This window comes from Vigna unguiculata, chromosome 3 (assembly GCF_037176805.1).
Source record: "Vigna unguiculata cultivar grain cowpea cultivar isolate G323 ecotype 2 chromosome 3, ASM3717680v1, whole genome shotgun sequence".
Taxonomy (NCBI): Eukaryota; Viridiplantae; Streptophyta; class Magnoliopsida; order Fabales; family Fabaceae; genus Vigna; species Vigna unguiculata.
This window is the reverse complement of record NC_140794.1, coordinates 1,343,449-1,357,611: the sequence shown is the minus strand read 5'-3', so window position 1 is coordinate 1,357,611 and position 14,163 is coordinate 1,343,449. Positions and strand designations below refer to the sequence as shown.

The window sequence follows — 14,163 nt, the reverse complement described above, 5'->3', positions numbered from 1 at the left end:
TATACCATTGCATTGTTGCCACTACACCTCCACTATTACCACTACCATTATTGACGAGTTTTAAGACATACCATTAACAATTGATTGTACCAAATACTTTAACACAAATTTGTAAAAATCCAAAATGAGAAATTTAGTGTATTTTAGTAACAAAATTTATTAACAAACAAATTTGTCGGCAATAAAAATTTTTAATACAATTTACCAACGAATATATTAGTTGATAATTAAAATTTTCAAATTTATTAGTAAATAATTTTGATTTTATTTTCTTATAAAATAAATATTAACAAAAATCAATTAAAATTCTATATAAGTATAATATTATATTAGAAAAGTTCTCGATAATTTTTTCTAGTTCATACTTTTATTAAAATTAAATTAAGATACTTTTATAATCTATTATATTATCTAACTATTTTGTTTATTTCAAGTTAATAAAATATAAAAAATACTTTTATCTTTACTTTACTGTTGAGGGTTTTTTTTTCTCAATCCAAATAACTTTATTTATTTATTTTTTTATATGTTTCACTCACATCCAAATCCAAACAAAGTATAAATAAATTATAAAAACATTAATAAAAGCAACTTTTCTTAAACAGTTCAGTAAAATATAATCTTAAATTTATCATAAATATTGGATGGGTAAAAGCACGCAGATACCTTTTTAGAAAAAAAAAAAATAACAGTAGAAATTCCAATTCTTCTTCTGAATTTCATATTTAATTAATCACTCCAAGTTTACAGGAATACCCCCTCACAAGGTTTAGACCCCCTGCTCCAAACATTTCATGGGTCAAGGCTGTTCAACGCAGGGCTATTTCTCCCTGCACCCCTTCTTTTCTTTTTTTTGCACTACCATAAATCCATCTATCCTATTTTACTTTACTTTGGAAATTATAGATACTACCGAACTTTTTCTTCTTGAATCTCCATTATTACTAAGTACACTTCACTAAGAATAAAAAGACTAAAAATATCCTACGCATTGCACCATGCAACGCTGTCGTTGCTGTCATCACAGTTGTATCTATATTTATCACTGTAGAGAGAAAAAAAGAAAAGAAAAGGAGAAATTCTTAAGTTTATTCTAAAATATTAGGGTAAACACGGGCGCTATCACGATTGTGTACATATTTTTTGAATTATATTTATAATTGATGATATTGTAATGTTATAATGAACAAAATAAAAGTATATTTATAAAAATTAAAGTGAAATATATGAAGAAAATATGAGAAAAATAATTGTTGATGAATAGTAGAAGAAAAAAGAAGGAGATAAGTAAATAATTTTATAAAAACTTGTAAAATTAACCGTTAATTTTTAAAAATTTAATAAATAATTAAATTATAAAGGGTAAAATTGAAATAATGAAATATGGACACAAAAGATGAAATTCCTTTTATATAGTTATAGATATTATATTTTTTTAAAAAAATTGTTTCAAAAAATCTTTCAAAAAAATATCATATATATTTCAAAAAAATTGTTGTGGAAATCTTATTCCAAAAATCATGTTAAAAACTTATTGTTTTAAAAAAATAAAGAATCTAAAAGTCACTTTTACGATTATTTTGATAATAATAAAATACAATAGAAGGAAAACTTACCAGCGACCAATTCTAACAGCGTACGCAGGCCAACCCTCATCTTCTTTCAGTTTTTCCCGAAAACAATTCCTCTTTTATTACACCTTTCATAATCTTTCATTTTATTAATCTTCTCACTTTAAAATCAAATACACGATAAATATATAGTAGTGATTTTATTTTACTAAGAAAGTACTTATGAATGATTATGTTAATATTATGATTAAATATTTTGTAGCGTACATGTTTTAGTGCAAGTAATTGTTAATCTTCTTAAAGAAAATGTGTTCGTCTTGGACTTCTAGAATATAATAATAATCATTATATTTTATAATTACTGATTATACTTTTTTCAATACTTTCAGAAATGTATTTATGAACTTATTAGCATGTAAGAATTATGGCTTAAAAAAACTATGTTTAAAATATCTTCTCTACCGAGAGGAAATAATTTTATTAATTAATTAAGTATGGCCCAACATAACATGACTATATTTGAGTTAAGTTGAATTGATAAATAAATAAAGTATAAACTTAAGATTCAATCAGAGCCAATTAAATTTAATTAGATTGGATTAAAAGTTAAACTAATTTCAACCAAGTACTCACTTATACTTACAGTTACTCAAATGACAAAGACATAGTGTCATTAGTGAACAAATTTGACACCTCATAAATGATAATATTATGAATTTTTAAAGAAGTACGATATAATAATACTTTATGGCAATTTTGAATGACCAAAATAAATGTCTTTTAAAATAGTCACGAATTTCGATTTTTTTCTCAGATAATGTAAATGTAAAAAGAAAAAATACTAAGAAAAATGAATAATAAAACAGCAAAAGAAGGAAAAAGACTGTACACCCGAAATAATGTAATGGGGCATAGTTTGCAGTTTGTTGACTAATTTAACCCTGGAGAGAAGGGAGCGAAGAGTTGGGTGAGGGAGGAAATAGAAGAAAAAGGAAGGGTAAAAGAGGAAGAAGGTAAAAAAAGAAATGTGTAACAAGCAGGTGGTAATAGAAGCGTATTGGTTTTCAGAGGTATATCAGAGAGAAGAATGGTAGTGGGTGTCAGAGTTCACAGTTTTCTCAGTTCACTTTCTCTTTCTCTTTCTCGCTCTCGACCTTCAATCGCTCTCTCTGCGCGACTATTTTCCGCTATGGCCGAAGAATTCGTGAAGGGAGATGTTCATCCAAACGGCGTCGCTGTCATCACCCTCGATCGCTCCAAAGCACTCAACGCCATGAACCTAGGTTTTTTATGTTCTATTTTCTCCTCTTCGTTTCCTTAATTATGCATCCTTTTAAGTTGAGAATTATGTTCGGAGATTCGCTTTTGGAATCTGGACTGTTTAGTTGAGTTCGCTTTTATAGCAATACGCAATTATTGGGGAGCTCATCGATTACTTGAAATTAGTATATGTGATTAGTGTCATAAGCCCTCGAAGATTGGGAGAGTGCGAAATTTTTGGCTTATTTGTATTGAAGTTTTGAACGAATGATGATTCTGGGTATGGACTGTGCGACATAGAATGAGAAAAACTAGGTCTAGATCTGTTTTTCTTTTGGTTTAAATTATTGGCGTTTTCAGTTGATTAATTGTGAGGGCTTATTTTTTATTTATTTTTTTAAAATTTTGATTTGCAACGTTTTGTGGTGCAGATATGGATGTAAAGTATAAAAGTTATCTTGATGAATGGGAATCGGACCCAAGCGTCAAATGTGTACTGGTCGATAGCACCTCGCCTCGTGCCTTTTGTGCCGGTATGATTGAGTCATAGGAGAAAATACACAATTCATTGATTTTTAATGCGATTCTTCATTGATGAATTTTTGTAGCTTAAATAAATAGATTAAAAAACGAGCTTCTTATGCAGATATTCTTTTTTCAATTTGAGGTTTTTTGGTTGAGTGCTAGGTAAGGTTTTGAGAATCACCATTGGTGGTCAATGCAGGTATGGATATTAAAGGGGTTGTTGCTGAAATACAAAAGGACAAAAACACTCCTTTAGTGCCGAAGGTCTCATATTATTTGTTTTAATCTCAAATATGTAAATATACATTCCTATCCAGTTGCAGCTGTGATGTACTTTGGATATATTGTTTGCATCTTTGTCAACATCATCATCTTTTTTCAATGCTATCCTAGCGGTTTATAGTTTGTGTTTCATCAAACAAAATTTTCTATTTCTCAACAACTTTCTTACTTACTCGGTAACCGAGATCTTAGTTTATCCGCAGGTGGTGATGTGAAGCAGATAACAATCAAAAACAATCTATCAGATATGATTGAGGTCTAGTTGTGTTCTTTGTAATAATTATACATGCCTTCAGATTCATACCCTTTCTCTTTATCAAACCCATGTCAGTGCAAAATATATACCTATCCTATTGGAATATTTTGCACTTATTGACTAATAATGTCTATATTTCCACTATACTCTAGAGAAAGTATTTCCTACACTGTAATTTATTATATCATTATTCATGGCTAACTAGCTTTAATAGCTTCAACTTATAAGATAACAGATAATGTCCAGTAGTTGAGGAATTTTCATGACCAATTAAGGAGGCTTTTGGAAGAGTTGGTTTGAGGTGACAGATGTAGTTTATAACCTTGTATGTTTTTTAAATGCTTAGTTCGATTAGCTCCATGGAGAGGTTCATCAAATAAGCTCTTTTGAGCTTATTCTAATAACTTTAACCTAGCTCATTTGCTAAGAGTTGATGTAGTTAGTTTTTAATTAAGTTGTTCACCAAATACATCCTTAATCCAAAATAAAATGTGCCATCCTAGTCTGTGATTGAAGAAGCTATCTATGCGACTTCTTTTTTTCCTTTTTTTTTTTTGGGTAAGGCCACAATATATCCTCACTCCTGAAGGTGTGCAACCAATCCCTGTCCAGGTGTTGGTAGTATGTTTATGGCTGTGGCCAGAATGTGCTTCCAGTTCAGGCCTATCAGTGCCCCTTCTGTCATTACGGGATTACCCTTTTGACAGTCTTTCTTTCCCTTGACACTGAACTTCCTTGGGGTGTTTTACTTTACGAGACTGCTAGAAATACATTTGTTAAGGCTTACTAATTGCTGTCAACCAAGCAATGTAATCAAACTCAAGAATCTAAATAAATTTGTGGAAGCTTCATAAACTTGTTTAAGACTCAACTCCTACGAGTTTACCTACTGTTGGAGATCAGCGCATATCAATCAGAATCTGTTGGAGATCAGCATATATCAATCAGAATTATCCCTTTCCGAATTGTACAGCCCATAACAGGAAGGATTTAATGTAAATAAGATCAGGTTTATTTCCTTATTTAGGTACAGCATTTATAGAGAGAATTATTTCCTTGATTTTAACGGATAGATTAGTGTCGAGGTTTATTCCCTTGTATTCTATTTATTCCTGTTTTGTAATTTTCCCAAATCAGAAAATATACATCATATTTTCCACACCTAATATGAAATAATATTAAAAAAGAATAATCATAAAATTTTTGAAAAGCCAAAATTTCAATTTCACAATCAAACAAAATCAAGTTAGAAAGTATAATAGAACAACATAAGATGATACAAAAATGACCAATTTAAAAGTTAATGTGATGAAATCATCACACTCTGAAGTTGAGAGTCAAGTACACAAAATTTGTGATGATATCAAATTCGTAATTTCTCAATTCCAATTCTTAAGCCCCCAATTCCCAACTAATGCTGCAAGTTCTGAGCCTAAAACGGTAAAGGAGGAGGCAAATGTGCTTGAAATAGTTTCTGAAAAGAATAAAAAAAGCGAAATAGTTGACCAAATGGTGCTCTTTTGGGGACTTTTTAGGGCCTGTTTCTGTACATAAATCAGACCTGCTAAATCGGCCTTGGAATCATTATTTTGTGCAATTTTTTTAAAATCCTTGCAAGTTCTTGCATATTCGGACCCTAATGCTAAACAATTTAACTTCGGTGTTTGATAAGAATGTCGTGACAATTATGCATTTTGCTGTATATTGCATATTTGTATGACCTGTTAATCTACTACCTAATCATAATTTCTTCTTATGTATTTTAGGTCTTCACTGCTGAGTATTCTCTGATATGCAAAATTTCTGATTATCCAAAGCCTTATATAAGCTTCATGGATGGTATAACAATGGGTTTTGGAATTGGTTTATCTGGTCACGGCCGTTATCGCATCATAACAGAGGTATGCTCACCTGGCAATAGTTGCTTCGTTTAATCATGAATTGCCATTGTAGATCCTGCATATGACTTTTCTTCTACTTTCTCATCTACAGAGAACCATTCTTGCCATGCCAGAAAATGGAATTGGTTTGTTCCCGGATGTAGGTTTTGCTTATATAGCAGCTCAAAGTCCAGGGGAAGGATCTGTTGGTAAATATATTTTTTAAAATTAATACAACATTTTAAGTTCTTTATTGCTTTTTCAAGACTAGCTAATGTGTGGATTTGAGGTTGTTAAAACACTGATGGTTCTCTTTCATTTTTTTTTGGTGCACTATCCTGTTGTAATCTGCATAATGAATACATGTATGCTAGACTAGTGAAGTATTCAAATGTAGTCTCAAGTTTCCGCTAAAATTAATTTTATATGAAAATTTTACTAATTTCAGGTGCTTATCTTGGATTGACTGGGAAGAGGATTTCTACTCCTTCAGATGCAATATTTGTTGGTCTTGGAACGCATTACGTACCATCTGGAAAATTAGGTTCATTCAAGGATTCCCTTTTGGCGACAAACTTGTATGTTACCTCTAACCTTTGACCAGCTATTAAGGCTCTATTTAAGAATTTGCCCCCATTGACTTGATGGATTATGATTGAATTAGACCCCATGAAGTTATATTACTTCATAGGTACGTGTCATGTTAAGGACACTGCTGGTTTTCCTCATGGTCTTCTTAAATGTTTGTTGAAATAATCTTCCATTTCTATTGGCTTTGTCACGAAGTATGTTATATGTAATTGCAACAATTGCATATTAACGAGCCTTCAAACCTTAAAGATATAATGATCTTGCACAAAACTTATTGGTTATATAGTTCCCAGGATCCACATCAGGACATCAAATTACTTTTAGCAAGATTTGAGGCCAACCCTGAGTCTGAATCACAGTTGAAATTGCTGTTACCTCAGATAGTGTCTTCATTTGGAGGAAATAAATCAGTCACTGAAATCATTGAGGAGCTAAAGAACCACCAGTCAAGCACTGACCCTAATGGTATGCTGATTGACATGAAATGTCCGGATACTCACTGCTTTGTATATTAAATACTTATGTTTAAAATTACAGTTAATTGTCAGACTAGTTGTAATGTTGTATTTGCTATTTCTAGTCGTGGAGTGGGCTAGTGAAGCTCTCGAAGGCCTCAGAAAAGGTGCTCCCTTTTCCCTTTCCTTGACCAATAAGTACTTCTCTGCAGTTGCCTCTGCAGTGGGTAAGACTGATGAGGAACTATCCACGGTAAGCACTCTTTTTTAAGGGCAAGGGTGGTTGATTTCCTTGTCTTCAAATTAATTTGTGTGTATTCCATTTGTATTGGGAACTTCCAGCTTAATGGCGTAATGAAAACCGAGTATCGTATTGCCTTGAGGTCTTCACTGCGACATGATTTTTCAGAAGGTGTCCGAGCAGTGCTGGTGGACAAGGATCAGGTTCTCTATTTTTCTTATGTTTTGTATATTTTAATCTAGAAGACAAACTCCAATTATAGACGTATGCTAAACCAGGAAATATAGTGTTATTACTTAAGATATTATCAATGAAACAAAATCATGCAAAAAAACTAAAGGCATAAAATACTTACTTGGATACATGTATTTTTTTTGGTTATTTTCGTTTTCCTTACCATTCAAGGGCTCTTCCGCTCTCATATCAAAGTACTACCACCGTTGCGCACCATCATCATTTCATTGCCTCTACCGGCATGCTTAATTTCAAAACTATATGAAAAAATTTATCGAACATTCTTCTGATAATTTTCCTCCGTGAGATAATTGTGTGAAATAATTTTGAAAAAGAACAATAAAATCAAATAGGCCCCATATATTTCATTTCTCTGGATATAAGTCTACCGTTCTAACTTAAGTATTAAAAAATTATATCTGGTCGGTCCATGGATGTTGTGCTCATATATTTTCTTCAATATATACTTGGGTGTAATATATTCAGTAATGTTTTTCGCGCAGAACCCAAAATGGCAACCATCAAGCTTGGAGGAAGTTGATCCGAATGAAGTGGAAGCCGTCTTTAATCCATTAGGAGAAGAGGTTGGGGAGTTGGAAGTGTAAGTTTAGAAAGAAAGTGTACTCTTCTCATTTCTCAAATGCATTAAAGAAATGTTGGCACTGCATAAAATAAACAGATGCTGTTTCATTCCAGTCCTGACCTAGCGTGACATTTATTGTTCACTATATGATAACATGAGATCCATGTTTTTGAGAGTCTAAGGACGATGTACCTATCATACCCATTTACAAGAAATGAAGGTTCTGCTTTCCTTAATCGACATCTCTGATGTGCTCACAATTTATCTTATATTAAGTATTTTATATGATCTTTTCAATTTTTTTTTTAAATTAAATTTAATCAGCCATAATCCATCTATGTGTTAGTGTAAAGTATATACAGTGATTTTTAATGCACTGTTATTTAAATCCATGGAAGTATTATAATATATAGATAGTATTATAATATATAGATATGTATCTAAAAGTGATGTATAGAACTTGTTTGTCATTTTAGTCTTTGAATTTAGAATATTGTTAAAATGGCGACAATAATTAAATTGAAAGAATAAAACTATTGTAAGTAGTTTAATCTAGGAACTAAAATGAAAGAATGTTTACCAAGCGCAACATTGACTTTAATGACAATTCTAATAACTAAAAGGGTGAGTTACATTCTAGGATTTTATTCAAGAATCTAAATTGCAGTTAATTAACTTTTTTTGAGACTAAAGTGATTGATTATTATTAAAATAAGTTTAAACCACATCTTCGTTAATTGATTTTCTTTTCGCGGTTCAGTCACTTAACATTAATTTGAGTATTCTGTCTATATTAATTGAAATTGATTAGACAAAAAATAATTGATTGATGATTTTAATCCGTATAAAATATTAAAAGATCAAATTCTATTATTATAATCTAACTGAATCTTCTTTTCGAAGTTTATCGTTATAGTCGAATTTTCTTTTAAAATTTATTTAATGTATTATTCATATATAAATAAATGTGTATAAATTATAAGATCAATTTGTTTAATTTTAATAAAACATAAAATGAATATATAATTAAATAGTTCTTTGATAAAATTATTTTATCATATAAAGTTTAGTTACGGATATAATTTGAACTTACATAACATAAAATTTACCTTTGGTTTTCTTTCAAATAATTTAATTAAAAAATACATTTCAAAGCTTTGATAATATCAATGCACATAACTGCTATCTATAATAAACCTTTTCAACAACACTCTTGATTTAGAAGGAAACAGTCGCAACATTTCCGCAAACATAGGTTAACTACCAACATACAACAACTATCTTTTTTTCTCTGGCGCCACTGTTCCATTCAGTCAGAGAGTTGAGACTATTTACAATGTATTCCAACATTGTTTTTTAAGGTCTATTTCTTCTCCAAACATAAACAAAACACCGAATAAAAAAGAGAGTAGATGACGCAGGTCTGTAACCAGAGAAGTATATACAGCTCCATTTGACACTGTGTGAGACACAGCAAAAACTCATCACTAGGAAATATCATCTTTTACCCAGTTACTGAAGCCTGTCCTTTCCTCCTCAATCTTGGAGCCCTTTGATGATTCTTTGAACTGGGCTTCACAAGAAGCAAACGTGACATAACATATGACAGAAGCTCTTCCCGGTGAGAGAAGGTAAAATCCAAATGAGCATATTCAAACTCATTATACGACACATCCACACCAGCTTCCTTCATCAACTTATAGTGTCTCTTTACCATCGAAGATCGTATTACAGTGTCTCTCTGACCAGCAACCAGATCAACAGGAATGTCGATGAGTCCATAACGTTCACCCAGGTCCAAAGGTTCAGGAGAACCATATATTTTCATATTATATGCACTCCCATAATCAAACATTCTAAATCTTCTACTACGTTTTATCTGTGCAAGATGGAGAGCAACACCAAACGAAACTCCTGGCATATCATTCATGTTGTAATGGGGTAATCCTAAAACCCCAACCCAATTTGAGCTGTCCCCGCCAGCAACATAACCTAATAAAGTTTGAACCAATCCTCCAGCTGCAGGTAGGTGTTGCAGGTCCCTGGCTAACTTGTTAACAAGCATACGGAAAAACCTTGTTGGTACATAGAAGGCTGGGAATATACGAGATAAAATAGGGCCCAGCAAAAACAACACTCGCTCCGCCGCAGAAAAGAGTAGGCTTGAGTCATGATGAAAACCAGCAGGTGATAACAAAACCAATCTTGAAAGTCTATGGGGCTTTGATTTTAACCTACGCGTAACAACATACATTAACATAGAAGCTCCTCCCAAACTATGGCAAATTGCACAAAGCTTGTAGAGCTGATCGTCATTACTTTCCTCCTCAATATCAGGCTTACTAAGCTTCAATTCTGTAGTTTTTACTTGATGAATTTTCTCAATTAAAGCAGGAATGTCTTTCGTCCCATATTCATTGATGGAATACTTCCAGTATCTGCATTACAATTACATCGATGTCACATGAATAAAGAGTACGGTAAATATAAACCACATTGTGTAAGACAACACAAGACAAATGAAAAGGTTTTGCTTTGAGCACTTACTCACGAGAGGAGATATTCTTGTTGACATGTTCCCTAGAAACCAGACCACGAATATTTCCCAGAAATACATCAAAGCCTGATAAATAAACAAACATACGTGTGATAATTCTTCAAAAACAGATATTTTCTTAAGATGCACATAGTATCTTGATTGATGTAACAGACCTTGATCATAGGCTGCAAAGGCGGGAGAGCCAACAACACCGTTAGATACCCAACTGAACCAAAAAAGTTTAACTTATTAGACTACCACTATTGTCATAACATCATTCTGGCATCCAAGCAACTGAAACAATAGAAACAAATTCACGATTCAGAGGGAGGGAATCTGGTACAGAACAGAGGATGCAGGGTAAAATTTAAACAGAAAGCTCATCAGTCCTATATGTCATGCCAATATCACAACTAATGAAAGGATAATTACACTAAAATATGACGCAACACAAATTTACCCAACCACTATACAGGTTTCTACTTTATATTCACATGAAAAGAAATACTCTACAAATTAAAGCCAGACTAGTAAAGATTGAGACAGCAACATTACTCACCCCATTGATGAATCAAAGGTTCCATGCTGAAGATAAACAGCTTTACGTGCATCTCGCCTGTGAAGTTAGATTTCAGACATTAGATTCTACACAAAGCAATAACAATAATCAAGTCTCCCTATTGTCATTTCTTCCAATGCCGTCATAATTATATATTCTGAAGGAAAAAATTGTGTTATAACTTTCAAAACCCTCTACCTTTACACATAATAGAGTCCTGATGCCAATAGTGCTACAGTACTATATTTATGTCAGGAATGAGCCACAACTTTAAAATGCATTATGATTACCAAAAAAAAGCCGCATATCAGATTCAATTCACTCCATATAACAATAGAAAAGAAGTTTAGATCAAAAGATGTCAAATGATCACGATAAGTTCAAAATCAAAGAGGGTGGATGATTGCACTAACGGAGGACCATACTTTTCCCTAAAAAAAATCTTATTTACCTAGGAATTCTTTCTAGAAGAAGAACATATCCATCGGCAGTGATCACATGAATAGCTTCATATGGATACCTGTGAGAATTGAAAGTACAAGTCATTAATTGGACAAGCAAGATCTTGAAACAAAAAGGATTGGTGTAAACAACAGTCTTTACTTTACCCTAGCTCTGTTATAACATCTTGACATGTCCGGGCATCTGTGTTAAGAGACGAACGAAAGCTGGTATTCCTTTCTGCCGGTGCTGAAGAAACAGAGGCATCCTCAACAACATCTTTATCAACTAAAATGGGCCTTTCATTAGATGAAAACAACCTGAATAAAGTTCCAAAAGCTTCTGATGGGGAAAAGAGAACATGTATAGACTTGTGAATAACATCAAAAACAGCCTCTATAAATATCTCCATGGCCAAATGAAGATCCTGATTGAAAAAACAAGAAAGAAAAAAAAACTGCAAAAGTTACATACACGAGACAGCTAAAGCATAAATATAAGGTCAGAAACACACAACATAAAGTAATAAGGACAGAAATTGCTGCTCAACCTCTATGACCCCACGTCTCCTATCAGTGGCACGATGAATAATTTGATCCTTGAGGCTTTGCAGTCCATTGGGTGGATGTGGTTGTGAAGGGTGTTGACAGCCAGCGATGGATCGCGGTTTTGACACCCCAGAATAAACTAATTGGAAAAGACGAAATGGAAGACCCATCAAGAACTGTAAAGAAATCAATATCCAATCCGTCTGGTGTCTACCGTAATCAGTAAAAGTATCTCTGGGGACTCTAGAACTTGGAGACAAGGGAGTCTTAGGATATTCTTCATATTCATCACCACCACCTTCTTCTTCTTCTTCTTCTTCTTCTTCTTCTTCATCTTCTTCTTCTTCTCCAGATAAATATTCTTGGCTTGATACATCAGAATCCAAAGAAAGCTCATGAATAAACTGATTGAAAGAGGACGCGCCACTAAAAAAAGGCAAGGGAAACAGTGTCAAGAACCGTGTACACAATTAAAACAGGGCACAATACAAAGTCGTGAATGCTCATCCCAAATGTAATCCAATGCAAATTAGAACAAAAGTATGTTTCACATGAAGTAAAAAAAATAAAAAACACTGAACCCGTCTATTTCTCATATGATAGAAATAAGATTTCACAAAGAAATATTTAACAAAACTGTTATGAAAACGAAGACAAAAAATTACTTTTCCATCCAACGTGGTAAGCGTGGTCCACGAAAAGTTGGCCGGAGCTCCCAACCCTGAATACCTTCAAGTATATTAGCTTTCCCAGGTAGCAGTGCCAACACCAGAGCTGAGACACCATTGATCAGTCTCACAGTATTGTTCAACGACTCATAAGTAAACGTCTTCACCGACCTGCACCAAAATTTAGATTTCGCCACTCATACAAAATTAAGTTGACAAAAAAATCAGATAAAATTTGGCACAGAGAATCTCATTGCTCTAAAGCAACAATTAACATAAAAAGATTTAGATTAAGAAATCAATAGTTTGATAAGTTTGTTTAATAATGGTCACTAAACATAATGATAAAAAATGGATGGAAATGGAAGAGAAAAGTGGTTACTCTTTAGTAACAGCGAGGACGTCGTCAACAAAACGTTGCATTCTGAATGGTTGGTTTGAAATAGAGAATTTGAGAATGATGGCAATGCAGCGAAGAAAGAGGAAGCAAAAGCGAAACAGAGAGAAAGAGAGTACCGATTCCATTCGTTTCTTGGGTTGCGTTGCGAGGGAAACTTAGGACGAGGTTAAGTCGGTGAGGACAACGAACCGTCACTGTTCAGATTCCACGTGGCGCTTCCGATTCTGACTTTTAGTGATTCGTTTCCGTTCTCACCGTAGATCACAAAGTCGACTTTTCTATGCGTTACACTTCCTTCCATGCAACACATCATGTCCTTACACGTGGCTTAAGGACAGGGCATCATCCTCTTAACAAAAGAATGACGATGCAAAGCAAAACAATTATTCATTCACTCAGCTGACCTACTAAAATCTACCTATAACTAATCTATTAAAATTTATATATTTTCAGTACTATTAAAATATGTTTTATAAATTCCAAAATTATCGATTAAATTTGAAAAGCCGATCAAGTTATTTAAATATGTTTAAAGTATTAAATGGATAATTAAATTTTTAATTACTTGGTTAAAAAACAAACATTTTAAATATTAAATCATTTACTTTCAATCAATAATTTAAACTTAATTTATAATTTAGTGTGGAATTATAATTATAATTATTTTTTATTTTAATAACTCGAGTTTTGCATTTCATATGACAATATACAAACAAAGAATTCAAACCGGCTGGTTAATCAATTTATTATGACCCAACCTGGTTCGCTTTCGTTATTAAATAAAAAATAAAAAATATAATACAAATACATATGGATTTTATAGTGTAACTTTAAAATTTATTAGAAGTAAAATACAGAAATAATTAGCTTTGTTTATTTTAATAACCTTTTTCTTTTCGTGTCTACTACTGTTACTATGCATGGTCTCTCATTGAGTGAGTTGGTGTATGAAGTATACATCTGCACTTGAGGTGCTTGCTCAAGTCTCTCTATTTCTGTGTCCAGCGTGACACGTTCCTGTTGCATCTTTCCTTCAACTTTAAGTGCATATCTCATATTAATAGGCCATAGTAGACTTGTTACATGCATTTAAACTTTGAAGTTTGCACCGTTCTGCGAAACAAGTCACA

The 14,163-nt window shown here is 32.7% G+C and overlaps 2 protein-coding genes across 6 annotated transcripts; one reads left to right on the top strand and one right to left on the bottom strand.

Annotated features, from left to right (window-relative positions):
• Window positions 1-2,622: 2,622 nt before the first annotated feature.
• Window positions 2,623-8,114, top strand: LOC114178375 (3-hydroxyisobutyryl-CoA hydrolase-like protein 3, mitochondrial). 5 transcript variants are annotated; one of them, XM_028064239.2, is made up of 11 exons: window positions 2,623-2,854; window positions 3,263-3,364; window positions 3,556-3,600; window positions 3,842-3,894; window positions 5,661-5,795; window positions 5,887-5,983; window positions 6,223-6,352; window positions 6,652-6,830; window positions 6,946-7,073; window positions 7,163-7,264; window positions 7,799-8,114. In XM_028064239.2, the coding sequence occupies exons 1-11, from the start codon at window positions 2,659-2,661 to the stop codon at window positions 7,898-7,900; spliced, it is 1,269 nt and encodes a 422-aa protein (XP_027920040.2). In that variant the 5' UTR covers window positions 2,623-2,658; the 3' UTR covers window positions 7,901-8,114. The 5 variants fall into 5 exon arrangements, with proteins under 5 accessions (XP_027920040.2, XP_027920037.2, XP_027920036.2 ...); XM_028064236.2 differs by lacking the exon at window positions 3,556-3,600; XM_028064235.2 differs by lacking the exon at window positions 3,842-3,894 and having other exon boundaries at window positions 3,556-3,620.
• A 951-nt stretch (window positions 8,115-9,065) lies between these two features.
• On the bottom strand, window positions 9,066-13,177 carry LOC114175978 (uncharacterized). The gene is made up of 9 exons (XM_028060850.2): window positions 13,016-13,177; window positions 12,631-12,804; window positions 11,968-12,391; window positions 11,585-11,844; window positions 11,428-11,496; window positions 10,977-11,033; window positions 10,591-10,643; window positions 10,426-10,501; window positions 9,066-10,316 (listed from the first exon to the last, which is right to left on the bottom strand). Exons 1-9 carry the CDS (start codon window positions 13,156-13,158, stop codon window positions 9,383-9,385), a joined length of 2,190 nt encoding a protein of 729 aa, XP_027916651.2. The 5' UTR covers window positions 13,159-13,177; the 3' UTR covers window positions 9,066-9,382.
• Window positions 13,178-14,163: the final 986 nt, after the last annotated feature.

Excerpts from the sequence above, each read along its gene's own strand:
- LOC114178375 (XM_028064239.2), top strand. The coding sequence starts at position 2,659 with ATGGTAGTGGGTGTCAGAGTTCACAGTTTTCTCAGTTCACTTTCTCTT. Across the intron at positions 2,855-3,262 it reads ACTCAACGCCATGAACCTAG|ATATGGATGTAAAGTATAAA; the intron begins GTTTTTTATGTT and ends TTTGTGGTGCAG. Across the intron at positions 3,601-3,841 it reads TGAAATACAAAAGGACAAAA|GTGGTGATGTGAAGCAGATA; the intron begins ACACTCCTTTAG and ends GTTTATCCGCAG.
- LOC114175978 (XM_028060850.2), bottom strand. The coding sequence starts at position 13,158 with ATGGAATCGGTACTCTCTTTCTCTCTGTTTCGCTTTTGCTTCCTCTTT. Across the intron at positions 11,497-11,584 it reads GATGTTATAACAGAGCTAGG|GTATCCATATGAAGCTATTC; the intron begins GTAAAGTAAAGA and ends CAATTCTCACAG. Across the intron at positions 10,502-10,590 it reads CTTTGCAGCCTATGATCAAG|GCTTTGATGTATTTCTGGGA; the intron begins GTCTGTTACATC and ends TTTATTTATCAG.